The 27,403-nt window shown below is 37.6% G+C and overlaps 3 protein-coding genes and 1 long non-coding RNA gene across 8 annotated transcripts in view; 1 reads left to right on the forward strand and 3 right to left on the reverse strand.

Moving 5' to 3' along the window:
- The window catches only part of kpna3 (karyopherin alpha 3 (importin alpha 4)), a 20,189-nt gene extending 15,697 nt beyond the window's left edge, over positions 1-4,492 (reverse strand). Inside the window, exons 1-2 of the mRNA XM_024286664.2 lie at positions 4,186-4,492; positions 443-487 (exon numbers count right to left, since the gene is read on the reverse strand). Coding sequence (XP_024142432.1) covers positions 443-487; positions 4,186-4,254 — 114 coding nt within the window. The 5' untranslated portion in view covers positions 4,255-4,492. The remainder of the gene's footprint in view (positions 1-442; positions 488-4,185) is intronic.
- A 1,193-nt stretch (positions 4,493-5,685) lies between these two features.
- spryd7b (SPRY domain containing 7b) lies at positions 5,686-11,845 on the reverse strand. The gene is made up of 5 exons (XM_024286308.2): positions 11,706-11,845; positions 9,589-9,705; positions 9,097-9,263; positions 7,622-7,724; positions 5,686-6,640 (listed from the first exon to the last, which is right to left on the reverse strand). Exons 1-5 carry the CDS (start codon positions 11,809-11,811, stop codon positions 6,543-6,545), a joined length of 591 nt encoding a protein of 196 aa, XP_024142076.1. The 5' UTR covers positions 11,812-11,845; the 3' UTR covers positions 5,686-6,542.
- On the forward strand, positions 11,823-20,812 carry trim13 (tripartite motif containing 13). 5 transcript variants are annotated; one of them, XR_004946928.1, is made up of 4 exons: positions 12,402-12,690; positions 12,833-13,164; positions 13,245-14,872; positions 20,290-20,812. XR_004946928.1 is itself a non-coding variant. In XM_036209629.1 (2 exons), the coding sequence occupies exon 2, from the start codon at positions 13,251-13,253 to the stop codon at positions 14,421-14,423; it is 1,173 nt and encodes a 390-aa protein (XP_036065522.1). In that variant the 5' UTR covers positions 11,823-11,961; positions 13,245-13,250; the 3' UTR covers positions 14,424-14,647. The 5 variants fall into 5 exon arrangements, 2 of the variants coding, with proteins under 2 accessions (XP_036065522.1, XP_024142071.2); XR_004946929.1 differs by lacking the exon at positions 12,833-13,164 and having other exon boundaries at positions 12,339-12,690; XR_004946927.1 differs by lacking the exon at positions 12,402-12,690 and having other exon boundaries at positions 12,697-13,164.
- LOC112154988 lies at positions 16,985-26,562 on the reverse strand. Its single transcript, XR_002920740.2, has 2 exons — positions 26,034-26,562; positions 16,985-17,582 (listed from the first exon to the last, which is right to left on the reverse strand). It is a non-coding gene; the product is annotated as an uncharacterized LOC112154988 (long non-coding RNA).
- Between the last annotated feature and the right edge of the window lie 841 nt (positions 26,563-27,403).

The following is a 27,403-nucleotide window of genomic DNA, read 5'->3' on the forward strand; positions in this document are numbered from 1 at the left end:
TAAAATAACACCAAAAATAAAAATGTCAGCGTCATTATCATGCATAAACAACATGGTAACATTTGAGTATTCTGCTCATTTCTGATCACATCAAAGGAAATTCAACCTTGATGGAAAATCCTGCAGTTTAAACCCACAGCAGCAATTTCAAGTAATCACTTTTATTCAATACATACATGTAGATTTTATTTAGAAATTTGAATGCACTTACGCTTAATATTAAAGTCTGCAAATCCTACATTTTTATTCTGTTGATTGTTTAAATAATTATTTAAATAACAGAAAATTGAAAAATTAACTTTTTTTTCTCTCAATATTTAAGTTTTCTATAACCAGGAAAGACAAACATTGCATGAGATTCTGGTATTTCATGACAACAGTAATTTACCAACATGTAATACAAGTCTTCCTTCATCCCTTGAGAAAAGGACATGCTCCTTACCTTTCTTAACTCCACTGTCACCTCATTTCGATGTCTTCTCATAGTCTGAAAGGAACAGAAAAACGGTTTTAATACATTTAAGTTTCATAATTGTGTCATTGAGACAGAAAAAGCTGGAATAACCTGAAATGAGAATTGAATAAACAATGATTTGGGGATGTATATTGAATTTCCGAAGCCTGCATTAACTAAACATACTCAATGGTTAGTGAATTACAATTGATTTTGACTTCAATATATTTATATCCTTAAAATCCAAGAGAGGCAACATCCTAATAGAAGATATTTCCTAACTAAATCTATCATATCAAGACTAAAAGGAAGAATGACATCAATGTTTGTGTCCAAACTCTCCAAAGAACAAGCTTCAAAAGAAGCAGAGCGGGGTTGGTCTGGTTTTGGATGCAACGATGGTGGTCGACGATCTCCAGTCTTTGCAATAGAAACCAAAAAAAAATGTGGCGTCCCAAAAGGTCCAGGACATTCTTCTCTTATGAGCAGAAGACTGTTTTCAAGATTTTGCTTTCCATGTAAAAGCAGATTCAGCACACATGATTCTGTAGTCACATTTGCCCTTACGGGTGGATATGGGCTATCTGCGGGACAAAAATGGGCTAAGCTGTGTGGGGAAATTTAAAGTTTGTAGACCGTTCGGTGAGATCGATGGGCCAAAAAGTTTGTGTGTATTTTTTTCTATGGGCATGACGTTGGGTCAGGTTGTTGGGCTAAGTAAGGGTGAAGTAGGTGAGACGCAGGCACATCCTACTGTGCAAGTTAGTGCTAATCAAGGGTTGAGTGCATGCTACTTAAGGGCAGCCTCAGTGTTAGAAATGAGGATATTAGACAATCAGAGAGTAGTTTGTGTGTGGACATCCTACTGGCTGTGCATGCAGCATTTGTGCACGCCCAGTAAGCAGCCAGTACTCACATCTTACTAACAACTAGTGTTGCGTAAGGTCAACGCTCAACCTCATTCCCATACGTCACTATAAGTACTTGAAAGTTATATTATTTTTACAAATATGTCACGATAAACGTACTTTTTTAATAGAAAAGAAAAGCTACAAAACATGGCCAATAGTGGAAAACAGAAAACTTTGCAAAAATTCTTAAAAAGAAAATAATGCAAAGTTACTCAAAAGTCTGTTCAGCAGAACAGGCAGATTTTTTTTAAAGCTGTTATTTTAACAGAACAAATGATTGGCAGCCCTGGCCTTGATTCAATTTGCCACCTCAGTGTTTGCATGCTTGTTTACAGCCAAACAAATTCTTGTTACATTTTGAGGAAATCAACAGTTTAAGAGTGAAAAGTAGCAATGGGAATATACATGCCACCTCACACCAAATATTACTTAAATTCACCTGTGCAGTTTAGGTTTAGTACTGGTCTGTGGGACAGTTGGTACCGGGTCAGAGAGAAAAAAACAGGACCTCTACTTTTTCTGTTTTACTTATAATCTGATTCTGAAAGGAAGTTTTATTTTCTCCCCACCACGTCAAGTCGCTCATGTCACATCTCAGAGATAAATCCCTTCTTATTTCTTGAGGCTAGATTGAAACCTCCAAACTAGCAAAGTTAAGGAAAAAAATATTTATATATTTGAAAAGCTTCTCTTCGCAGAAAAGAGCCAGTTAGGAATTAAAGTGAAAATATTGTCTGAGATTAAACCAATCCGCGGCCTGAAAAAGGTTTAAACCCACAGTCATAGGATGCAGACAGAGGCCCACAGGTAGTATTTTCAGCAAAACAAAGGTGATGCCACAAAATCCTACTGACACCATCTAACAGGGAATCACACAGGTAAACTAAACAACAAATAGTCCAAACGATCAAACTGCTTTCAGCTTTATAATGAAATGTTTGTGCGGCTGATGGGTTTACTGTTTATCCAAAACACAGAGATGTCCTAAGATCTTGTGACGGCTAAAAAGGTTCATGTTGCCTTTTTAAATAGCCACTTATGTAATTTGGAACTGTTATAACTGAGAAGGCAGTGGAGAAGAGAGGGCCTCCCAACAAAAATACACATATTGACCTGAACTGACCACTCCTTTAAAGTAAATGAAACCAAGAAAACAAAAGAAAAAAGAAATCAGAATAACTGGAATTTTAATGCTGTTCAAGAAAATCAAAAATGATTGGGAATATATTTCATACTGGGATAAAATGGATAAAATGATATAAATGACAATTTTCTGTGGTGACAAATAAAAAGATTCTACACAACATAAGAATAAAGGACTTTGTTTGGTTTCACATAAAAACAAATCTAGTTCTACGTGATCACAATACGTCTCAGCTTTTCTGTACTTCTATTAATGTCAAGAATAAAAAAACAGTTCAGCAGGGCTGACTTAAAAACAAACAAGCTTGAGTGGACATGTCTCTCGATGCTGCAGTACGGGTCACCCACCCACCAAAAACCCTGGTTCATGCTGGGGCTCTAAGAGGCCCGGGTCAGACATCCAAGATGCCTGAAATAGCATCAGGAATGCAGCTGGCACAGTCTGTGTGTGTCATGGTAGCCATGTGCTCGTCAGCCGGACCCAAGTTTCAAAACAACAACCTGTGTTGGTGTGTTCAATCTGGGTACTCTGGCAGTGATGCAGGAACTACAAACACAGGTGGATTTGGAAGGGCCCTTTTTTCATCAGACACACTTTTGTTTGGGGATTACCTCAGGATTAGACACAGATCACAATAACCCAGCACAAGTGTGTAATTGTTAATAAAACCTTTGGCCTGGATTGTTTAAATAAACTCCTTGAAGAAAGAAAAAGTGTTTAAATTTTCCCTTTTGATGCATTATTATTCTATGTTTTCTTGTCTAACCCAATAGTAGTCTACCCAGATGAATTGGTGTGATGCAAACATTAATTTTGAAGTATTTCTCCTGGTAATTTCACTTGTTATGATAATGATGCAGCAACAAGCTTGAATATAAAGTACAGGAACTCATGAGGCCCAAAAACCACCGACTGTCAACTACAAAAAGCGACAGAATGAAATACTTGTGTGAAAATGTATTAACTCAACTGTTAGCTAGCTTGAAAAATACTTGACTCAGTATTACATTTAGAATTTATTTTTCTTAGCACAATTTGAAAATAAAAGCTATCAAAAATATTATTTAATTAATGAATTGTTGATTTGGTTTGCCTGAAACACCTGAAAATGAATGCTAGCTTGACGTTAGCTTGCTAACGCTAAGAGGGAGGTAAAATGTGACCTAGACCGGAAACTGATTTCAGCATTTACAACTGTTACACAAGGTATGATGACCGTGTTTGCCGCCGGTAACAATGACGCAGATTAGTGGTGGTTCACCAGCATACGGTAGATGTAACGATGATGAAGCCGGGCAGGCCCAGCCCCGCCTGCGACCGGTGTCCATCAGCTAGCAAGCTAGCTAGCTAGCTAGTTAGTTAGCCGGCAGTGACAGCTTCGTCGCCTACCGTTAATCACTGAGTGTGAGGTGCTACTTTTCACAGCAGCTCGTGAACTTACACAAAAATACACACTGTGTTGACTAAATCACAATCATTAGAATGCAAAATGTTAATACACGCAATCGAACAGATTGACAGATTTCATTGCGAACTCTTCCTGATGGCTTACAGTAGCTTGCTAGCTGACTTGTAGGAACGGTTCCAGTAGGGGCCAGGGTACCAAACGAGGCCCAGTTATACCTGAAAATGATTCCCTTCGTGATATTTCAAATCACGGGTTCGTCTGAGCTCACCTCGACATCACGCCCTTTGTTTTTGAAGCTTTTGATGCGGTGGTTCTCCAAGCCGGCGTTCTCTGCCATGGCTGTGCGGGCTTCAGTAAATACTCCCGTTTTGTGGATCTCCTCCGTCAAAGACTAGGCACGGCACCTCTTGTGATTGCTGCTGCTGCCGTTGGCCCCACAGAGGAGGAGGGGAGGAGTGATCGCGGCAGCTCGCGGAGGGGTGGGAGGAGCCAGAGCATACCATCCTATCCCTCACCCCTCCCTAACCTGATGGGCTATCCCTGGTTTCCAAGGCTCCCAAGATGCATCACGGAGACAGTCACCCATGAAAAAAAAGAGAAAAAGAAACAGTTTTTTGTCATGCTGGGAGCTTACATTGTTACACGCACACTAAAATGAAAATAGTGTTTTTAACATGTTCTTGAAGCATTTTCTGATTAATAAAATTAAGCTTAAAATTTCTTACTTCTTTTTTTTTTGTTAATGCTCCATTCTGATGCATCCACTTATAAATAGCTAGATCCATGAACGTCTTCATTTTCCTTAACTGTACTCCTGGATAGCTCCAATATTGCTCCCGGTTTTTGTTGCACTGGTAATATAAAGTTGGATCTGTGAGGAAGTGTAAGCAAGAAGTTGGATGACGGGAAGTATGGGTAGGCTTACTCCACTCCATTAGTCACGCCCACATCTCAAAGACGAATTTCTGTCAAACTCCTGCCGCTCTGCAGAAACTATGTTAGAGAAAGCGGCACAGGCTTGTTTGGTTTTTAGCAAAAAACAGCATAATCATAACTAAAAGAGCAATTTGTAACGCTTTTACAATAGATCAAAAGATGATTTCCAATAAAACAAAACCACTACGATCATCTTTTGATCTTTGATCATTACTAAGTATGAATGAAAAATGGATTTACATTGTTAGCACAACCATAGAAAAATCCAAGCAATTATTATTATTATTATTAGCCAACATTTTTGTTAATTGACTTTAAAAGAACTAAAACCAAAAGAGGACCAGATTTGGTGAGGTGGAAATGTGTGAGGATCAACCATTTGGTCTGCAATCTTAATAATATTAACATTTGAATGAATTCTCCCCCGTGGGATTAATAAAGTATATTGAATCTTGACTTTTATACTTTTCATTTTCCTCCCATAAAATAAATAAATTTTTACCTAAATCACTGTCAACTTGTCAGTTTTTGTGCACCGTTCCTTAAAATAAATATATTAATATAAATTGTTAAACAAATGTGTCATTATTTAAAATTGGCGTCACAAAAACTATTTTCTAACAGTATTTTTTCCATCTGCTTTTAATTCACAACAATTTGAATAAATAAATACTCCAAAATGCTATTTTAAGCTTAAATATTTTCACATTTGTCCTCCATCATCAGATAAAATGTAAAAAATAAAAGTTTATCGGACTGGGTCTTTAAAGCACAAAACTCTCAGGTGTGAAATTTTGTTTTGTTTTTTTTTGGTCAAATGATTCAGAAACAATGCCTTCATACAAGTATTTATTAATAATTCAACAAGAACTGGATTTAAACAGGATCATCAGTAGTGCAAACAAAAAAGAGAAGCAGTTTAAATATTTTCACCCTTCAGAAGCAGATATACAGTCAACAAAACACGACAGGCTGACAGTAATATATATACTTCCAATCGGACAGTGTGATAAAATGCTGACAGATGAAGAAAGAAATGATTAACTGCCAGAACTGTGGATTAACAGGTAGTTTTTATACATGTTTAAGGAGTATTTGACTTTGTAAATGCTATCTCTGCACTTTCAGAAGGTGGATGGATTTGCTGGCGTCAGTCTTACATTTCATCCTATGAACTAAAATACTAACAAGGCAGAAAAATGCAGGTGACCGTATTTGTATTAAAACAGCCAGATAAATACACAACAAAAGCATATCAAAATGAGTGTTTTCCTTTGATATGGACTCAAAATAAATAAGGAAATAACAGTATGTTAATAAAGGGGTGATACAACATGAAAGTGACGCTGAATGATGAGAAGAAACAGATTTTGATTGGCATCCACACACTGATGGATGAAAGCAGCTGACAGTAGTTTGGTGAACAGTTTGGTTCCCCCTGAAACAAGGCCATCGTTTTACAGGTTTCTATCAGCACAGGCCTCCATAGCAACCATCACTTCCTCAATGATTTACCAACAAAAACCCAGAGCAGCTTTAACAACAGACACGGAGGTGAGAAAAAAAAAAGAAATGAAGAGATGCACTAGAGTCACACGAATCGATTGGTTGAAAGTCACTTTAGTGTCACAGAGGTCGCAGTGAAATTCAGAGGTGGGCTTGAACACGCGTGGAGGCCGAGGCGCTCCTTCAGAAGATTTGCTGCTCAAAGAGGATCTTCTCAAAGCCTTGAGGAGCTGTGTGGTAGAAGTCGCTAAACTGACAGTCTAAGATGGCGCTGTCGTCCACTGGAATGAGAGACGGATGAAACACATCATTACACTCCTTTTGGATCAACTCTGCAGGTGATTCTGAAGCCATAACAAGAAGAAACTTTCTTAATTTGTTACAAAACAATTTCTTTCATTTTGTTTTTTTATCTATTGTTCTTTCTCACAAAAATAGAATAAATGTTGGGTTTATAATGAAATATGCTTTGAACGCAACGCAAGACTCAATAAATATACACTATACTTTACGAAACTAAAATAAGAATGGATTTTTTTAAAAGCTAGTTAAATAAATCTTTTTTATTTTATTTATTGAAAAATGTCACTTGAGTTGGTGTTAGTGGTACTGAATGAAAGACTTGAGTTATGGACATAGAGAGCAAAACCTGAAGCAATTATTACAAGAAGTTTGTTCTGGGGTTTGAATTTTCCTTTGATAAAAAGATTTAATTTAAATTGTAATACTTTTCCTATATATATATATATATATATTACCAATATTGAAAGGTGTTACTTTCCCTTAACTCTTAAAAAAAATCACTGAAATAGCAAAGAGAGAGAAAACATTTTAAAGAACCTATATTGTACGTTATAAAATAAAATAAGCAGCTTGTCCTAATGACATAATCAAATAGAAAAGTCTATATTTTTTAAAAAATCTAAATGCCTTATATCACATTTTTGAAAGATGTAAAAAGGTATTAAAAACAATTATTTATTTTTTAAGAGAAATGACAAGTAAAAAAGAAAAGTATATACTGCCCTCTAGTGGAAAAATATGCATTCAATAATAAATGAACGAAGACGATACAAATATAACAGGTTATTTTTCATATTTGGATGTCACAGTTCTATAAAAAAATGTATCTACCTCTTTGCTGAACAAATTTGTTTATTAAATAACAAAAAGATTACAATTTAGCTGAAGGTTTAGAAAAAATATGATGGTAATTCAGGCTTTATCTTCATTAAAAGCATCCTTTCAACAATAAACCTCACCATAAACAACAGGGTAGACTGTGCCACGGATCCCTGAGGCCGGACAATGCATATGCTTTCCATTCAGATATAAATTCATCTCCACGTGGTCGTATGTGATGCCCTGAGGAACACAAATGAACACATTATTGCACCGAACACCCGAGTTAAAGTCAACAGGATGTGTATGCAGGCAAACTGATTCTGTTCTTCCTTTCCATTGTTTCCTTTGTATAGATAGATGTTGAGAATTAAGTATGTCTCATACTAAAAATGCTTCAAGATCAGAAAGCTTTAGAAATTGTGTATCAGCATAATTCATAAGTAAGTACAAATAGAAATGATCCATGTCATGAAATCTGAGTTTGTCAGAAATATTTGCAATCACAATTAAATCATATATAACAATTTACACTAGAAATATTTGGGCTGAAATGTAACACAAGTATTTCAAAAATAATTTTAATTTAGTATAACTTAAGAAAATAAAATAACATAAATATATATATATAGAGAGAGAGAGAGAGAGACAGAGTGAAAGAGAGAGAGAGAAAGAAAATTAAGTTTAAAATTGTATTTCTGAGTATTTCAAGAAAGTAGTTTGAAAAAGATTGTATTTGTGCCCTAAAAAACACACAGGGCGGGCCACAAGCTCCCTGCTTCCAGCTCTGAGCAACTGGGAGGGGAAGGGGGGGCGGGGTTGCTCCACGCCAACTGTCCCGCCAACAACTCAGAGGTGAATTTCTAATGAACTCCTGCCGCTCTGCAGAAACTATGCCCTGAACAACAGAGGTTTTTAAGTTTTAGCTAAAAACAGCATAATCATAATTAAAAGACCTTTGGGAATGCGATGAAAATAGGTCAAAAGATGATCAGAGTAGGACTTTAAAAATAAAAATCCTGCTGCTGGTTACATGCAGTGATCGTTATTCTGTTTGTGCTTTTTAGCTGACTTGACTTTATTTTATTCTTATTGAAGAACCTGTAACAGAGCAGAATACCGGCAAAAATTACTTATCATCGTTAAAACAGCCACATTTTTATATCAACATTATACTTTTTTGAATTGAAACTGCAAACACTTTGGGTTTTCTTTAGTCTGCTGACTGCCCTGCTTTGGCTTCCTTTTCACACACTGGGATTGAATAGTTTAAGAAATTTGCCTTTTATTTTCTCAAATTTCCTTAGAGTTTGTTACAATTTTTCAGATTAAGCTGTGAACAGTTCATAAATTAATACATGACTAAAAAATGTTTTTGATTTTCTGCCTGAAAGACCAAACAAAAAACGCTAAGACACTTTAGGTCAGGGGTTCCTGCTGGTTCTTCTGTCCCATCTGTTCCTGATTACCTGGATCAGGTGTGTTTAGCCAATAAGAACCTTCAATTGCAGGTTGGTTGGAAAAAGGGTAGGACACCGGCCCTCGAGGCCTGGATTTGGACACCCCTGCTTTAGGTGTTGGTAGATTAAGATTGAACAGGAAGCGTGACACTTACGATGACATCACCTTCCTGGGGAAGGCTGTTTGCAGGCAGGCGATTTTTCTCTTCATTATTGTGATAGACAGACCCATCATGCCTCAGGACCAGGCTGTTTGTGTCTCTGCCCAAAGGCACTTGGTTAAGATTCACTTTCTGAGTGGCCACACCAACTCCCCACACACCTGAACAAACAAAATATGACAATTCTACAACTTAAGTTTCTCTTATTTAGAACATTTAAAGTGAAAAAAAAAATAAAAAATACAAAAACTAAAGAATTTTACCAGTAAATTTAAAGCACAGTAAGGGTGGAGTCCCACAAGCTAAAAACATACCCTATTTATAATATTAAGCAAGCATAATCATAATAATTTCACAAAAAAGTTTAAATTAATATTCAACTTTACAGTAATTTAGAGAATTTCCACAAAAATCCTCTAAAATATTTTTGTTATTCAGCTGGGTGGTTTAAAGAAAGTGAAAAGCACACATAAAAACAGTCCTTACCTGTGGATTGGATTTTAAACTCAAAATAACTTTTGTTTTGGTGTAAGGGAGCGTTAGCGAGGCAGCCTCCTGTGCCACATATTCTTCTACCGCTCTTTACAATGACGACATCAGTTCCTGCAAAACACATTTAGAAGTCCGTTTTCTGACAGGCCAAACTCATCAAAATATAAACTAATATATTTATCTCCTCTACTAAAGCTGTACTTTTAAAATTATTTTAGCAGTTTTAGGATTTTTTTCAAAGTAGTGCCATGGCAGGCTGCCAGTTACCATAGCTCTGTGTTAGCTTACTTGTTTGGTTTTTTGTTATTCTTTTATTGTTAATCTGTTTTTGACAGAAAATGACTTTTTTTTACACACATAATGAATACAGTGACATGTCCACTACTAATTATTGAACTATTTTTCACCACTTCTGGGTCTGAATGGTCTGCATTGTTTACATGATCAGCTGTTGTCGCCTGGCAACAACAAAATGCTGCCAGAGAAGCAACCAGAGATCACAGAAGAAGCTGAGGAGACGGAGGCCCTACAGAGTTTGAAGGACTCTTTAAGAGGTTTTTTTTTTCATGGTGGCATTGTTCCATCTATCCTCTTCTATGGAGTCAGCTGCTGGGGGGGGGGGTTAGAGAAACTTGAATCCATCATGAACAATCCTCTTCATCATCCTTCTCTGCATAACAACATGGCTGCACTGAGGAGCTCCTTCAGCCAGAGCCTGTAGGAAGGAACGCTTTCACAGGTCTTTATTCCTATAACACCTCATAGACACAGGACAATAATCATTGTTGCTAATAATTTTAGAGTTTCATATTATCAAACTGCTGTTTTTACTGACCCTATAGTAATAAGGTAATTTCCTGTTTGTGAGATCAATCCCCAAAAAACCAAAGGGATTGACTAAAGTACTAATGGCAGAGAATGGTGTCCACAGAATTATTATTGAATGTTTTTTTCTAGCTGACAAAAGTCTTTTTCTGATAGTTCTCTGAGTAGTACTTTTTCAAATTGAGTTTGTTTTCAATTAACTTTAAAATACTATATAAGAGGTTACAATTTAAGGAAACATAAAATTAGCAAAGCCAGAAGCTTCTCCTTGAGCTAAATGTTTTGGTCCAAGAGTAATTGAAATAACTGATGCCACACAAGAGATTTCATGAGGAAAAAAACACAGAATTTAGAAGATATTAAGAATTTATTTATTGCAGCAGTCTGCAACCTGAAACTCTGCAGTCACATGTGCCTCTTTTACCTCTCCATTGCAGCTCTCAGTTTAAAAAAAAAATGCTTTTAATTTTGAAAAATGTAACATATTTTTGGGACAACAAAGTACATCAAGCAAAACCAAGTCAGATAAGTCAACTTATTCACAAAAAGCTTAAGGACAGAACGTATCACACCACCAGACTCCTCTCAACGATTATGTCAATGATCAAAAGATGATGATTAAAAGGCAGAATTCAAGGTCCAAAAATCTGGCAGGGGGTCACTTAATTAGCTCTGACTTATTTTGAGTTAGTTAGATTTTTAAGTTTCGGGTGACATTTACCACAAACAATAAAATAAATTGTTTGTATTTATTATTATTATTATTATTATTATTAAATCACTGCCGACATCACACAACCAACTGTTATAATTCTCTGCATTGAAATTGCCCTATTTTGTCTTTTATTTTGAAAGGAACTCAAGCGAACCTGTCAAAAGTTATAAACTAATTATTATTTAGGGGAATGTATTTTTCCTCTTTATGTTTAGGCTTTATTTATGCGGGGAGGGAAAAAACAACAGTTCATTTATATGTATCACAATAACAATAAAATAAATGTAAATTAATGTCTTATTTGCTAAAGGTGGTTCCTATGGTTCCTGTTAACCCGAAGGACTCTTTAAATTTTTATGGTCTCACACTTCTGATTTAGACACTTATGTAAACTTTGATCATAAAAATAAATACTTTAATTTAGTTCCTAAACCTTAGAAACGCATGTAACCTCAAAGCTAGCATAACTCAACCCGCTAGCTATTTTCACAGCAGACGCGGCTAAGCTAACCAACATGTAGCACTGTGTACATCAACAAAATGCACATCAACTATCGCGAGACGCGCTTACCCATGTGATGAGTGTCCAACTGGACCGTGGGCATCTCTTTGAGGGGAATATGCCCCGATCCTCCTTCTCCGCAGCATCCAAAACAACAAGTAAACATCGAAGCCATTCTGGACCCGAGCTCAGCTTCCGGGAGGAAACACGTCACTTCCCGATCAACCAATGATCGCTGTCGTAGGGGAGGCAACAGCGACACCACGCGGCCGGAAGCTGGAACAACCTAAGCCTCCGCCACTGCTTCTGCATCCAATCACAGCGGGTACGAGAGGCAGTTGCTCCTGATGGCATGGAAACAAGGGAAGAAAATCAAGGTCAATGTTTTTGTACGTCACAGAAACATTGGGGTGTCGATGTTACATAACCTCGAATAGCTAAAAAGTGGATTATAACCCACTTATTTAATTAATAGCAAACTTTTACGCACACAAGATGTGTCAGAGTTTGTCCAAAAACATTTTATTTAAATCTTTTTTTCCTACATAGTGTGTTTGTTTACATACTGTCCCTTGGTGGAGTTTACAGGGACATGCATGGCTTTAGTTTATGATAAGGGCTCGCGCTTGTTTATTGTCAGCTAATTCACTTAAAAACACACACAACACTTATAAGAAGTAGTCAGCACTAGAACATGTGATGTCAGGCGACTCTAAAAGCCAGTTGACAGTTTTTCACGCTGTAGTGTTTTGCATAGCAACAGCCCCTCCCCCATCCCACGGTGAGGGATCCTCTGCAAATTACGCGCGCTGACAAAACCGTAAATATTCTGTTTCTTTCAAACACGCCCTCAAAAAAATCCTAATTGTGCATTGATGTGTGCATCATAACTCTCACTACTTATACTGTATATTAGATTTGAGTAGATTTGAGGAAACACGGGTGGCCTAATTTTCTGGGAATGGCTGAAAGAGTTAACTGCAAACCCGGAAAAGGCGAAGTCTGCACAGCAACAAGCGCCATGATTGCGTTGCGCTGAGCGCCTCAGCAGCTGGTGAGTGAATCTCCTGGTCCAGTAGTTGCATGTTACTATGCGCTTGCTAAATCTGTCACAGCCTGCCTTCGGTACCTTGCCAACAGGACCAGCGCGCACGCGAATCCTGCTGTCGATAACTTGTCGCATTTGATTCGTGTAGGAGAGGTTGGAGATGTGAGCTTCACCCCCTCCGTCATGCGAGTGGTCCAAGAAAGGCAGAAGATTGCTGTTTATGCGTTTACAAGTTATTGATATCTAACAACTTTTACGCACAAGAACGTCTTTTTAAAAGCGAGGATGTGGTCCAGCGGTGAACGCGTAATTGGAGCTGCTGGCAGCGCTCGCGCCGTCTTTTTACATGGGCACGGTCTTCAGTTTCACTTTCGGGATGGAAGCACATCTGGAACATGACACCAAATCTGTATCCTTTGGCGAATTTGTAGAGTTTTCATGTGATTTGTTTGCTTGAGGATATCATCCATGTGAATGAGGGTGCGTATCAAGCTCTCTAATTCATTGAGATCAAAGTTCTTGTTTCATAATTTGACGCACTGTTTTGGATGTGTTTGCAGGGAGCCATGGAGGGGCTGGAAGAGGAGCTTACATGCCCGATCTGCTGCAGTCTGTTCGAGGACCCGCGGGTGCTGCTCTGCTCTCACAGCTTCTGCAAGAAGTGCTTGGAGGCTCTGGTGGAAGGGAGCCGCGGCGTGGTGTTCAGAAATCCCCTCAAATGCCCCACATGCCGCAAAGAGACCCCTCACAACGGCGCAAACTCCCTGCAGATCAACTACTCCCTCCGCGGAATAGTTGAGAAGTACAGCAAGTTAAAGGTGCTGCCCAAAACGTCCGTTTGCAAGCAGCATTGCGGCCACCCTCTCAACATCTTTTGCGCAACCGATTCCAAGCTCATTTGCGGGATTTGCGCAACATCGGGTAATCATAGAGGGCACAAATTCAGCTCCCTGGAGGATGCGTATGAGCAGGAGAAGGGGGCGTTTGAGGAGATGCTCCGCGGGGCGGAGAGCTGGCAGAGCGCAGACATCCTCTCCTGCTTGCAATCCCTCCAAGCCAATAAGAAGAAGGCGCTCCAGTCCGTCACCGCGGACGCGGGAAAGGTGGCGGAGTACTTCGACAAACTCATCGGCGCCCTGGAATGCAAAAAGAGCGAGATGCTGTCCGATTTCGAAACGCTGAAGCTGGTGGTGATGCAGGCGTACGACCCGCAGATCGACCGGCTCAGCGCGGCGCTGGAGGAGCAGAGCCGCGCGCTCGCCCTGGCGGAGTCCTTCAAGAGCGTCACTAAGCCGCTCTGCTTCCTGCAGCAGATGCAGGAGTTCCGAGAAAAGCTCGAGGTCCTCAAACAGACGCCCCTGCCCTCCCGGAAAGATATCAACATCGACCCCTGTGTCCGAAATTTCGATGTGAGAAAGTGGGATTCCCTCAGACTGAGTGAAGTCGACAAGATTTCTGTCCCCCACGAGAGTGGCTCCTACCGCACCGGGGGCTCACGGATGCCAGGAGTCAGGCGGATCGTTTTCTGCCTGACTCTCTTGCTGCTGCTGCTGCCACTAATCCTGCAGCCTCTGATGCCTCACAGTTTTGGGGCTGGCGTGACCTCGACGTTTGATCCCTTCATGAAGGCGCTCGTCTCTCAAACCTCCGCGTTTTTGCAGAAAATGACTGATCTGTGCAAACGTTTCATGGATGCAGACCAGGAGTACATCTACTGGCCAACCTTTTGGCAACTGTAAGTTGTCATGTAGACTCTGACATCCCACTAAAAAAGTCTCACGAGATCTGTGAGATGCGTAAAGCAGATTTTGAAACACTTGTTCATTTGATTTTTTACTCCACCTCAAGCAATCACACTAAATCAGTGTTCTTAGGGTGTGCAATCTGTTCAGTTTTTGATTACACTAAAGTTTCTTTTTGTCAAAAATGAGCTTGACAAATAAACTCAAACTGAGTCCCTTTATATGACTGTTTTCATTCAGGGCTGGAGCGCTGATGCGCAGTCAGAGGAGTACAGTGCGATCGATGGCTCCCCCCTTTGAGTGCGTGTGAACCAGTGATGCTGCAACCTCCTCAAGGTTACAGGAGTTATGTAACCAGGCCTGCTGAAATATTCAGACTCAGAGATACTGCACGTTGCGCACATTTCTTCTCGAATCCAGGGAGCCTCATCGTGTACAACCATCCGGTTTGTGCGAAAATATCAATGTTTGCCCTAATTTCAGATCTTTATTATATATATATAAAGCTGTAAGCTTTATAAATAATTATCTTTTAGTGGTAGAATCCTGTCACTGAGAGGGGGTGGGGATACAAATTCCAAAATCGTAAGACAAAGTAAATCCGTGATGTCAGAACCGACTATAATTCAGGATGCAACCGCGTCATGACGCGCCAGTACATATATAGCCCTCTGTTACCAGGGAAATATAGGATGAGATGGAGAAGGCCAACCTAAACGTTCAAGCTGTCACGCATACATGAATGCATTATTAATATTTTAAAGTTCAAAACGCACCAAAATCTTATAAAAATGTCACATTTACGCACCAAATTATTAGAAAACGGGACACAATTACGCACCGAAATCTTACTAAAAGGACACATTTACGCACCAAAATCTTAAAAAAGAAGCAGAACGTATTTACGCTGTGAAACATAAAAAAGTAAGACATTTTTACGCATCACAATCTTTGAAAACAATAAATGTTTACGCACTGACATCTTAATCAGGACACATTTACGCAGAGAAACCTTAAAAAACAAGACTTTTACGCAAAAAAATCATTAAAATTGGGACAAATTTGTGCACAGAAATCTTAACAAACAGGACATTTTACGCACCAAAATCCTATAAATCAGGACACATTTACGCACTGGAATATTAAAAGATTAAAAAAAAAAAAAATCAGGACACTTTAACACACCAAAATCTTTCCCAAAAAAGACACGTTTACGCACCAAAATTTTTAAAAACAGGACACAGATACGCACTGAAATCCCAAAATGCGTCATTTCAGTTTTTAAATCCTACATGGGCCTAAAAATCACCAAATATTTTAGTCGTCTTTTTTCAAACCACGGTCACTATAAAGAAAAAAAACCGTTTTTTGATGCATTTAGTGTCTGATTCTGAGATGCGCCAATATACTTTGAAGGGACATCAAAAACGGACCCAGTTTTTTTTTTCGTTTTGAGACTTACTGCGTCAAAAATGCGAGCAGAAAATCCTAAAATTACATTATGAGTCAAAAAGATTCTTATTTAAATTTGATATTATTGTAAAAAATATCTTCAATCATTAGTCCTCCCATCCAGAGGGAAGTTGAAATAAAAAAATATAGATATATAAAAATGTTTCTGCGTGAAGCGCATCGATTTAACATTAAATAGGGAGACGCATGAGTTAAAAAAAAATATTTTATTTGTTTCGTTAAAATAAATACCAATAAGTACTAAAATTAGCGTGGAATCCAAACAGCCTTTTTAGAGCAGGTTTTTATCAGAATCGTCCAAACTTAATTAGATTTTTACTTTTAAACGCGGAATATTGGAAGTCACCGTCTCTGCGTTTTTTTTAATCTACGTAAAAAAATGAAGAACTACGAATAGTTTAAATTAAACAAAGAAAAAAAGATTGATCTTTTTTCCAATTGAAGAGAATAATTCTAGGCCCGGACTTCAAAATAAAACGAATGGCCTGCCAGCGGAAAAATGAGAAAAGCAAGTGTTAACAGAAAATCGCGCTATTTTGAAGGAAAATATGTTTAGATGGAATTAGTTAATCTGGAATCGTCACGTTAGATTGGTTTAACTGAATTCGTAGGTATAAAAAAACAAATCTGGTTTCTAACCAAGTTTAAAAAAAAAGTTTATTATATATATATAAATATTTAATTCAAACTCGTTAAAAAGCATGAGCGCTTTATACACGACGCATTTGTAGAGAAATATCAAACGGATAGAAAATAATCCTAAAAAATGAGCTTTTAAAAAGGCCTAATTGTTTAAAAATATGTTATAAAGTAAAAATAAATGCGTTTAAGCCCGTATCAATGACTGATCCAACTGAAAGTGCGCGCGCAGAGCCCGGCTCTGTTCACCTGCCTCGGCCGGGCTGCGGGCCCGCTGCTCCCGCAGCGCTGCGTGGCGCATAGGCTGCGCGCAGGCCGGGATGAGCGCTCGTTCCTCCGGAGGCGCAGCGCTGAAAATGTGGATCATTTGAAATACTAACATTTATGCGTTTTTTTCACATGTTAAAATCCCATTTTAAAAATAAAAAAAACACTCTGAACACAAATGATGACAAAGAAAGTTCTAACTTTTATTGAAAAAAAAAAGTACATTTATTACAGAACACGGTCCTGATGCTACAGAGAGGCTGAAAAGAAGTTGAAGCACACAGACAGGATGTGAGTAAACATGTAGCATCACTAAGTCAGCGGTGATGGTGAACGGTCAGCTTTGCTTCAGCAGCACGATCAATACTGGAGACTTCAGTTTGTTGACCTCCAATATTTACGTGCTGCTATAGTAAAGCGACCAGGCAATGTGACTCACAAATATCCAAATACCCCTTCATCATCATTATCATCATCATCATCAGAGAACATAATGTGAGGTTCATAGGAGAAGTGGAATAAGTTCAGTTGTGTAATCGGGCATTACTGCGGCAGCACAGCATGGCCTGCATCTCACAATAACCCACAAACCATTCCGTGCTGCTACAGCATCACCAGAACTCCAGCCGTACCGCCGCGTTCTCCTCTTCATAATCTGCATTTCTTCTTTCGAATGTGTATCTACAGACGCCACTTATCAATATGTATCTGTACAAACAGTGAGATGACCGTTCAGAGCCTCCATCCTCTTCTGATCAAAGCTGGGAGCATCTCCATCTAGAAAACAGAAAGGAAAGGAAGTTTAATGCAAATGCAAGTCCTCAAAAACAAACAAACAAACCAAAAAAATAACACCATTCTCTAAAGTCTAAACAGTGGCACCAAGCCCTCCCCCCAGCTTAAGTTTGGAAAAAGTGTTGAAACCGGATCATTTTCCTCAGATTACCTGACGGAGTGTGCATTTGTCAACACTAAACTGCTGAATTCACCACCTGTAAGGTGCGCCAAACAAAAGGGGGATCTTAATTTTCTTAATCCCCCTGCAGGGGCCAGCTCTAGATGTAACTCTGCTCATAAACTCTACAAGTGACAGGTTGATGTCATATCTTTATCGTAATTGTGACAGTTGTGATGTGGAGTCTGCTATCAGCTGGAACTGGAATAACTCTCACAGCTGTTGTGGTTTATTCCAAAACCTCTTTGAGCTGAATAGAAGTCACACTAGTGCCAATTCTGAGAAGACATTTGAAAATGGTGATGAGTTTCAAAGCAAAGTACCAAAGACTGTGGCCATTTCAATGTAGGATCAGGTTTTGTGTGATTAGCCAGCTTTTTAATAAAATCAAATAAAAAATGCTCATAAAGTTACAGCCTAACACAATTGAGCAATCAGGGATAAAACAGGGGTCTCTCAGTTACCATTTACATCCAGTATTAATAGACACACCACTGACCACTATGCATCAAAATTCCCCATTAAATGGAGCACAGCTGTTAAAGTGATTGCTTGCTAAATATTGCACTATCTACAAGTCCTTTTTCACCATAGACCAAGATATTTACATGAAAATTTAACCAAATTTATATTTGACAATCTGAGAAAAAAAACCTCTGATAGTTACGAATCACTTTGTGAAATTATTGACAGTAGCTGTTTATAAAATGTTCACACCACTAGTAATCTGATAACCCATTATGGAAATCATCACCCTTCGAAGATGTAAAAAAAAAAAAAAAAAAGAGGACTGTCCATTTACAGTGACAAATATTCAGGTAGTTTCCTTGATGAAAGCAAAGTATAAGATAAGCTGCTTTGCTCCACAGAAACCAGGATGATGTGCATACTAGAGATGCCGCAATTCTCGGTTTAAAACCTAACCTTGTGTTTACACCATTGAACCAAATCATGGGTAAAGTGCGTCGCTGCTTCCCTACAGTGTGTTTACGTTGAAACGGTCACACTTGTCGAGTTAAATTTAAGAAGAGTTTAATATCTATTGCTTTATTACATTATGCCATGGTTAGTATAAGTCAACTAAAAGATTAGCATTTGCTTATTAGCAAAATTAAACTTTTTTTCAGATTTTTTTTTTCTATGCACAAATCATGTATCGAACTGAAACAAAGCTGTGACCCAAAAATTAAGGTTTGAAGGGAATTGTGGGGGAAGTGAATTGTTGCATCTCGTGCACACACAGTGACATGTACTGAATTAAAAAGTACTATCAAAAAAGCCTCAAAAAGTACTGTATTGTGGGCTAAAAGGCAAAAAATAGGATATGTTAAGAATCTAAAGTACGGTAATTCAAAGCTACTCCTAGGAGCTTTTGACTCTGTTCTGTTGTGACAGAGCCGAGACTATAATGCTCACCTAAATTAGGAATGCTGTGTCACATCTGACCTGGACTATGGGAAAAGATTCTAAATAACAACCACAACATTTTATGAAAGAGCTAGAACACCAATCTTTTTTAACTTTTGCAGTTTTTTCTTACATCTTTAATGTTAAGGAATTGGATGTAACAATTGCACTGCCACTAGAGGTCTCAATGGACCTATAATTATGGCCGTAGACTGAAATGGACCTGAAAGCAAGAATCTAATAATATATCAAACACACTTCCCCTCCAACAAGCCCTGATAAGTCATGCAGTTCTTTATTTTCAAAACTCTCTCACACACCAGCTCTCTCATGGCTAACAACATGGTTTATTTTACTCAAAAAACGCTACATTTTTAGAGATTAGTCATTTTTTTTGTCAATACCAAAAATAAAACCACTTGAATAAAAAAAAAAAACTCGTCAGTAACAGAAACCCATTCGTACAAACACACATCTTGTCCTTTGCTGCTGTCTAACATAAATCAGAATAACCTGGTCCACAAATTAAATATTTACAAAATGCAAAAATGTAACAAAAACAGGAAAAGGCATAATTTTAATCTGAAAATCTGATTTTTGCAAAAAATGAGTAACAAAAATTATAAAAATTGTGTCATAAATGTTATGTTGCCCGAAACCTTTGTTTGTGTCAGTCAAGACTAAAAATGAGAAATTTACAAAATACATACATTTTTCAAAAATTATCAAAAAACAAAAAATAATTAATTTTAAAAAAGTGATCAGTGTATATTTTAAAATAACCCATTTTATGCTTTATTCATCTGCAGGTGAAATTTTCTGGGTAAGAGAAAATAGAAAAGTGGTCTGTGAGCACACTTTACAGAAAACACAAACACCAGCAATCTATGATGCTTCAGAATTTTTTAAAATATCTTATTAAACACATTTAATGTAAGAATGGCCTCACAAAACAACAATAACCAAAATAACTTGATCAAAAATATTTTTTTGTCACTGAGGAAAACAATAGCAGGTAGACTGCATCATTACCTTCAGTTCATTAATCCATTACAAGTCAAGTTGAGAACTGTTGACATGTGGGGTTCTAACCTCTCCCTCTTTCTTTCCTTCTCTTTTAAGGAAGCATGTCCAGACATGCCACCTTCTCCGCGCAGGCTTTTTAACCCGTTCCTGACACTTGCTCCACATAAAATGACCTCAAAGAGTCACCTGACCTTGAGGTTGAAAGGTCAAGTAACCTCTTACATCCTGCGGAGTTCAGGGACGTGGACATGACAGCCCATCGCCTCCCCAGATCAAGCTGTCTAGGCTGCTGTGTTTTACACACATTGTACTTGTGTTGCACTAACAAAGGACACATTTCCTTTGACATCAGTCACTTTGGAGGAAATTGTTTTTTTTAAATGTAAAAAAAAAAAGGAAATAGAAAAATTATTTTAAGCGTTTTTAAGATTAATGCTAAAAAATATAAGCAGATATTTTCAGACAAATTCCAAATTCAACTTGTCAAGTACACACAGCTAAGTATAACGGTTTAAAAATTTATATAAATAAATATTTATTCTACAAGTGGAAGAACATTTTTATGCTTTTCCTCCTATCTCTGCGTAAAACTCAAACTGGTTATAATGCAAAAAAAAAAGGTTTCTTTGAGCATGTATTTATGTGTGTGTCTATGTGTGTGAGTGAGAGTGTGTGAGGAATGATGTTGGCACCTACAAGCAGTTCAAGTGATGTTAACTGTACGGGGATGCTACCAATGTGGAACATCAGAACAAAACACAGGTGCCCTGACGGCACGTGTTAATCCAAGAGGAGCGTGTTACATTTGCACACCCTTTTAAGCATGCAGCATCGAACAGGCAGGGCTTCACAGATTCTCTGGGAGCTGCTGCCAAACTTTTGTCAGATGAACTGAGATACATCTGAAAAGGCTGAAGATAGAAACCCAAATGTCCAGACGAGCTACAAGTAAGTTCACACAAACACAACCAACGGCTTTTCCACAAAGGTCAAACAGCAAAACACTTCAGGATCATCACACGTAGCATGAAATTTCAATTAAATTTAAAAATGGTCACAACCTTAAGATGATGTGAGAAAAAAAAATATAACTAATTTGACAAAATACATATTTTAATTTTTATGACTGTGTGCATATCTAACAACTAACATAGACAAGGTTTGGTATGTTTATTGTAAATCATTTGAAAAAAATAATCCTATTTTAGGACATCCTAAAGGCTCAGCCATGTTTGTTACCTCAAACACCCTCTATGTGGTGTAATCTAAAATTTGTATCCAAAAACATTCAAATATTGTGCCCGACTCAACAATAGTGTACTTTCAAGCAAAAATATTCCCCATTACATAATTTTTAGTCTACTCTATCTCAGTCAAATAGAACTTCCTCAAAACTAGTTTATACAAAAAAAAAAGAAAAAAAAAACAAGTTGGATCATTTTTTCAAATATTGACTTAAATAAGCCATCAAATTAGTGGAATGTATGTTGGTGTATGCTGTAAATGCACGTTTACTTGCATAAAGGGCAAAAGAGGAAGCAGGGAAAAAAATTGAGAATTGGAACACAAGTATATACACTTGTGCATCAGTTACTGGAAGCCACAGACTAAAATTTATTTTTGTAACACTTGCAACTTAAATTCCTCAATCAGCCAGTACAGCATGTTTATGACAAAAGAGTGTGACAATGTAAAATACCAATAAAGATGCAGTACATTTTCTACAACACAATTTACTCAATTTTTACAGTCTCTCTCACACACACACACACACACACACATGAAACTCAAAACAGAATTTTTAAAAATAACTACCCTTATTAAAAAATAATTATAATAATGATACATGATTATTACACATCGATAGTATTTGCTTTTACTTTTTTTTTCAAATAATCCTTTATCAGTGTAAAAAAAAAGTGTTAATGTGAGTAATTAGAAGTAGAACAATGACACAACACACTGATGTTACTTCTGGAAACAAAACAATTTTTTTAGAAGGTCGTAATGACTGAAAAAAAAAACAACAAAATGTTATCTACTAATTTTTGTGCCTGCTTGAATAAGTAATTAAATAAACAAACAAACAAAAAAAACACTAAAATTTGTAGGTCACTAAAACTAAACTTCACTTAAGCCCAATGTCAATGACAAATAAAGATACTTTAAAAAGTGTTTACCTAAAAAAATAAATAAATAAAATCTAAAGGAAGCTATGCAGTGAAGAGAAATTGTGTTGCATGTGGGGCAACCAACTGTCAGGAAGCACTCCTTAAAATTTAATTTATGAAGGATGTGCATCAGCACCAGCACACGAGCTGACATGTAGTTACATATGCTACAACCTTCAATTATTTACTGTATAACTACAATCACCTGTAGCCATCATAAGTCAATTAGTATCTACACACAGGTATTGAAAGGACTAAAGAAAAAGCAGAACAAATGCTGTGAAGAAGCATGAAAGGACCTGGCACTCTCATTTGTTGCACGGCTGCCATTACTGAAATTACCCTAAACTAACTTTAGGGTAAGACCCATCATGCAAAACAAACAGACTTTTTTTTCCCTCCGTCCCTAAGATAACATCTAAATCTGAGGCTTAACGGACCACTATCCATTCTATGATTGCAGAACTTGAATAATGTGTACAGGGAAGCTAACTGATTATTTAACAGCTTCTGTTTAATGCTGCACGGACAGCAAACTGACTCACAGTTTAACACCTGGAAAACAACCAGCAAAGACCCACGAAAACCTGTTTCTATCACAGCAAATTTGAATACTATAGTTTGTGCTGAGTGGTGCAAAAAGGAGGAAGAGAAGGGCGGAGGGGGGGTGGAGGGGTTCTCTGCAGTCTGGCTACAACACATGTAAGCAAGTACATGAAGAGAGGCACAGTTTCACCAGGAAATGGGGGTGGGAGCCCATTTTGCCAGAGGGGTCTGAGAAGACAGAATGATGAGTCATAGAATGTCATGTGGACAACCTAAAACAGCACTACGTTGAACTATGACGAGACTACAAGGTAAATACTCAAGAACAGAAGAGGGACATGAACCTGTAGCTTTTACAGTACACTACGAGGAAGACACTGCATGCAATAAAAATCTATAAAAAATCCACCAAAAATTAATATACGTTTTTAATCATAAAAAAGTTAAATCAAACCAATAATATAATTAACTTAAATGAATTCAAGTTATTTAGGCTTAGATACACATTACAGGACTTGGTCAGACATCAAAGTACAAGTATGGAAACTACTTTTTATGAGTGCTGCTGGTTTAACACATCCACTAATTTTTTTTCCAAATTAGAAGCAAAACCATAGTATGCTGCAGCTGACAATTAAAAATTAATTTTAAAAGATCACTACAACAGACTAAAACATATTGCAATCAAAATAAAATTATATTTCACAAAATCCTACTATATTTTACTTATTTTTTTATTTTTATGAATAAAAGAAAATTAACTATAAATATAGAAAAATTTGTATGTTTTTATTTGATGATAAATTGCTACAATTAGACTTAAGTATTCAGACTTCATGAAAAAAGTAAACTGAGCTGACACAATGACACATGATGTCCTTTTGAGTTTTAGCTCAGAAAAGCAAAAAAAAGCTAATTAGCTCACATAGATCAAACACACCGAGTAGCTATCACATTGAAAGAGATACAATAGTGTAACCATGGCACTGGTGTAAACCTCATTACCAAAATGAAGTAATTTTCAAACACACCCCACACTATTTATTTCACTACAAATCATAAAATTATGATTATCGGTAAACAATTAAATTAGGAAAAAAATTAACAAGTGAACAACAATCCCATGTGAAGCAGAGCAAGAAAATCTGACTCTTAAAGTAAAATGGAAGCCTGATGCAAGTTTATCTTGATCATACACTTTACACCAACCCTGTTTTTTCCACCCATAAGCAAATAATCACATGCATGACACATTTTACGGTTCAAATATAATAATATGAAGTCTACCCACAAGTTTACTTGTCAGAGCCACTAGATATAATTGTACTGTAATCTCCCACTTTTGTATAATACTACTTTTGCTATTTGTCTGTAAAATGTCTTTTCATCATGCCAGAGTAGGTTATTTCTTACTCAGCTAAACACCCGCAAAGATAAAAATAATATTACTAGATGAGCTGGACGGTTTCACAATGAATGTTGTCCCATATAGGTAACATTTTTGCATTAGGAGCACAACCTCTAATTCCACTAAAATACACATCTGCTGTTTTGGTAGAATTTTTTTCAAGTGTGCAATAGTTAAAGAAGTAAGAGTGCAACTCCTGACAGTGCCACTGTAAAATATATGCCACAATAAAAATTCCAGAAAAAAGAAATACAAATGAAAGGACCTCATCAAATGTAAAAATGCTATGTAAAATAGTGCCAAGAGTTCTTAATATAACTTGAAAAATATTTTCATAGTTATAGAATTTACATAGAGCTACTTATTTGTTAGAACTACAGGAAAAACTAAAAGATGGGAAGGCCTCGTATTATGTAACACATTAAACCGATCCCCTCTTACAAGGAAGTAGAAGGGGCGGATTTAGACACAATTATTTGGAGCCTCTCTTTTCCTCTCATGAGCTACATTAGGCTTGATCGTGCTAAAAAAAATTGTAAAATGAAGAAAAATATGCATCTGTTTTCAAGCAAGTATAGTTTTTGATACAAGCTCTTACTTTGAAATGCTTTTTTCGTCATCCGTTGAACTACTATTTAATCTCAAGGCACACAGAAATGGCAACATGGGCAAAAAAAAAAAAAAAAAAAAAGAGGGAGACGGAAAGAAAAGAAAAGCCTGAAAGTCTTCTGCATCAAATAGCGTTAGAGGGGGAAAAAAATCCAACGTCACACTGGGCCAAAAGCAGCGCCAAAAACTAGATTCGATTTTTTTTCTTCTTCTTCTTTTTTCCTTCAACCAACAAACTTCACCGTATCGTTCAAGGCTGTGACAGCTTCTCGCCTACATCTTTAAGACAGCTTTTAAAGTGAAGCCGTTTGAAGTTGGCGATTGTAGTGACTTGGCAGGGAGCCACATCGATCATCTAACGGTCATCTTTTTATCACCTCAAAAAACCTCGTGAAAATAAAGGAAATTATTCATTACGGGACCAACGGCTGATTCGAACTTCAAAACGCGGGTATATATTATAAAAAACAAATTTTCTGTCAATGAGAATAACACTTTTAATCCCATAATAATAGTAAAAAAAATAATGAACATTAAAAAAATAATAATACATAAATTCCCACGAGCCTTGTCATATGCAGTCGCTACTAAAGACACCGTGCGCGTCCCGGTGTCTCATTTAAATTTTTTTTTCCTCTTCCCTCCCAAGCCACTGTAGGTGCCGTGTGCATTTGTTGACACTGCCGTTTCTCCTCCGCGCGAGCCCGGCTGCTTTCGCTGCTCCCGCTCAAAACTAGGCTCAAAACACCGAATAAAACCCTCCGCCGTAGTTTAAACTTTGACACCGCTCATTAAAGTTCTCAGTTTCCTTAATGTGGTACAATATTATATAAATATATGTATAGTCTGACCCCCCCGCACCCCTCTCCCCTCCCCCCGAAACACCCTGCTGTATGAGCGATTTTTTTTCCTCTCGCGCACCAAAGTCAGAAATCCCTGTTAGCCCGCTAAATTAGCATGCTAGCAGCTCTGAGTAGTACAGCCTGCCAAAGCTGGCCAAATGGCTAACGTCTCCCGCCACAGTGGGTCTCTTCTGTTTACCACCTATTCCTCTCGTCGGTCCGTTTGAAATGAGCGCACGAAGACCGGCGCACGTCCGCGTTTACCTGAGTCTCCTGCTGGAAATAAAAGCGGTCCGCCACCCCCCTCTTTTTTCCTTTTTTTCTTCAAAAGCGCAGTTTTATCTCTTGGTCTCTGGCAGCCCCCCTCCTCCGTCTTCAGCGACAGCTCTCTATATTCGCAGCATCCTCTCCCCGCAGCTGTTGAGGCAATCGCTGCTCACTCGAAAATGGCGCCGAAAGATACACTCCTCATTCAAATTCGATAGATCCTCCCATTCTCCTTATTGGCTCGATGCGAAGTGGATTCGGCGCCGCTGATTGGACGCCGAGAATGCACTCGCAGCCCACCGCAGCTATCAACCGGGAGACAAGTTAACCCCTTCAGGCCCGCAGCGGCGCAAGCGGGAGTTACTGACACGTAACTTAAACAACTCACAGCGGCTTCCATCAAACACGAATAATTAAATTAATCGTCAACTCAAAAAACTTTCATAAAAATAAAGATAATAATGAGAAATGTGTAGTAAACGTGTCCTTACTTAAAAAAAAACATGCTTTTCTATATGCCTTGATGACCCACTCTGATAAAAATGTATTTCTATTTTTTTAAAATGTATATATACATATCTTTTTAGCATTTTTCTCATGATGGAGGGGATAAATTAAGACAATTAAGCTGAAAACTCATTTTTTTCGGACTATTTCTTTATTCAATCAGTTGTGAATCAGGAGAAGATGCAAAAATGCAGTTGGAAAAAGCTAGTAAATCGGACGAAGAAGTGACTACGGCAAGCCACAAGCCTCCTGCTCCGCTTTTTTTCTGATCATTGACTGTATAAGAGAACTGGACCGAGTGACCCCTCCCCGCTTGTGTTCAAAACAGGAAGTACCTACTGGTCCCAAAAAGCCAAAATCCCATATGCCATGTCTGAATTCTCACCCTATTCCCTAACTACTAAAAAACTAAACAGTCCAGGACTGTCTAATCCTTGGATTTTAAAAACAAGTTGGACACCATGCTCACTACTTTGTTTTGTTTTTTAAACTGCAACGTTGATTTCTTTTTAAAATTACATTCAAGCACAATTTTTTTTCAAAAATTGTTCAAAAGCAATGCATTGTGGTCTATATTTACCAATGTAGTGAGCATTGACGCACACCAGGTTGTCCACAAAGACTTTTGGGAAATTTCTAGAGAACTCAATTTGGGAATTGTGGATTTGGACAGCACTACAAAATGGGAAACGCACTATACAGTGCACTAATTAGTGAATAGTAAAGGAATTCGGACACAATCATAGACTTCCATAGAGAATTTAACCGCTATTACTCAGTCACTTTATTTGTCAGAATAACCTTGCTCTGATACATCTTTTTAACATATTCTTGTTAAACCTTCATTTTTTTAATGATAT

Source organism: Oryzias melastigma, linkage group LG21 (assembly GCF_002922805.2).
Source record: "Oryzias melastigma strain HK-1 linkage group LG21, ASM292280v2, whole genome shotgun sequence".
Lineage (NCBI taxonomy): Eukaryota > Metazoa > Chordata > Actinopteri > Beloniformes > Adrianichthyidae > Oryzias > Oryzias melastigma.

What these genes read in the sequence shown, in the direction of transcription:
- spryd7b (XM_024286308.2), bottom strand. Translation starts at nt 11,811, where the DNA reads ATGGCTTCGATGTTTACTTGTTGTTTTGGATGCTGCGGAGAAGGAGGA. An exon ending in GTTTAAAATCCAATCCACAG is followed by an intron (nt 9,264 to 9,588) that starts GTAAGGACTGTT and finishes TTGTTTGTTCAG; the next exon opens with GTGTGTGGGGAGTTGGTGTG. An exon ending in AGTCTACCCTGTTGTTTATG is followed by an intron (nt 6,641 to 7,621) that starts GTGAGGTTTATT and finishes CTCTCATTCCAG; the next exon opens with TGGACGACAGCGCCATCTTA.
- trim13 (XM_024286303.2), top strand. Translation starts at nt 11,984, where the DNA reads ATGGCATGGAAACAAGGGAAGAAAATCAAG. An exon ending in AACAAGGGAAGAAAATCAAG is followed by an intron (nt 12,014 to 13,244) that starts GTCAATGTTTTT and finishes ATGTGTTTGCAG; the next exon opens with GGAGCCATGGAGGGGCTGGA.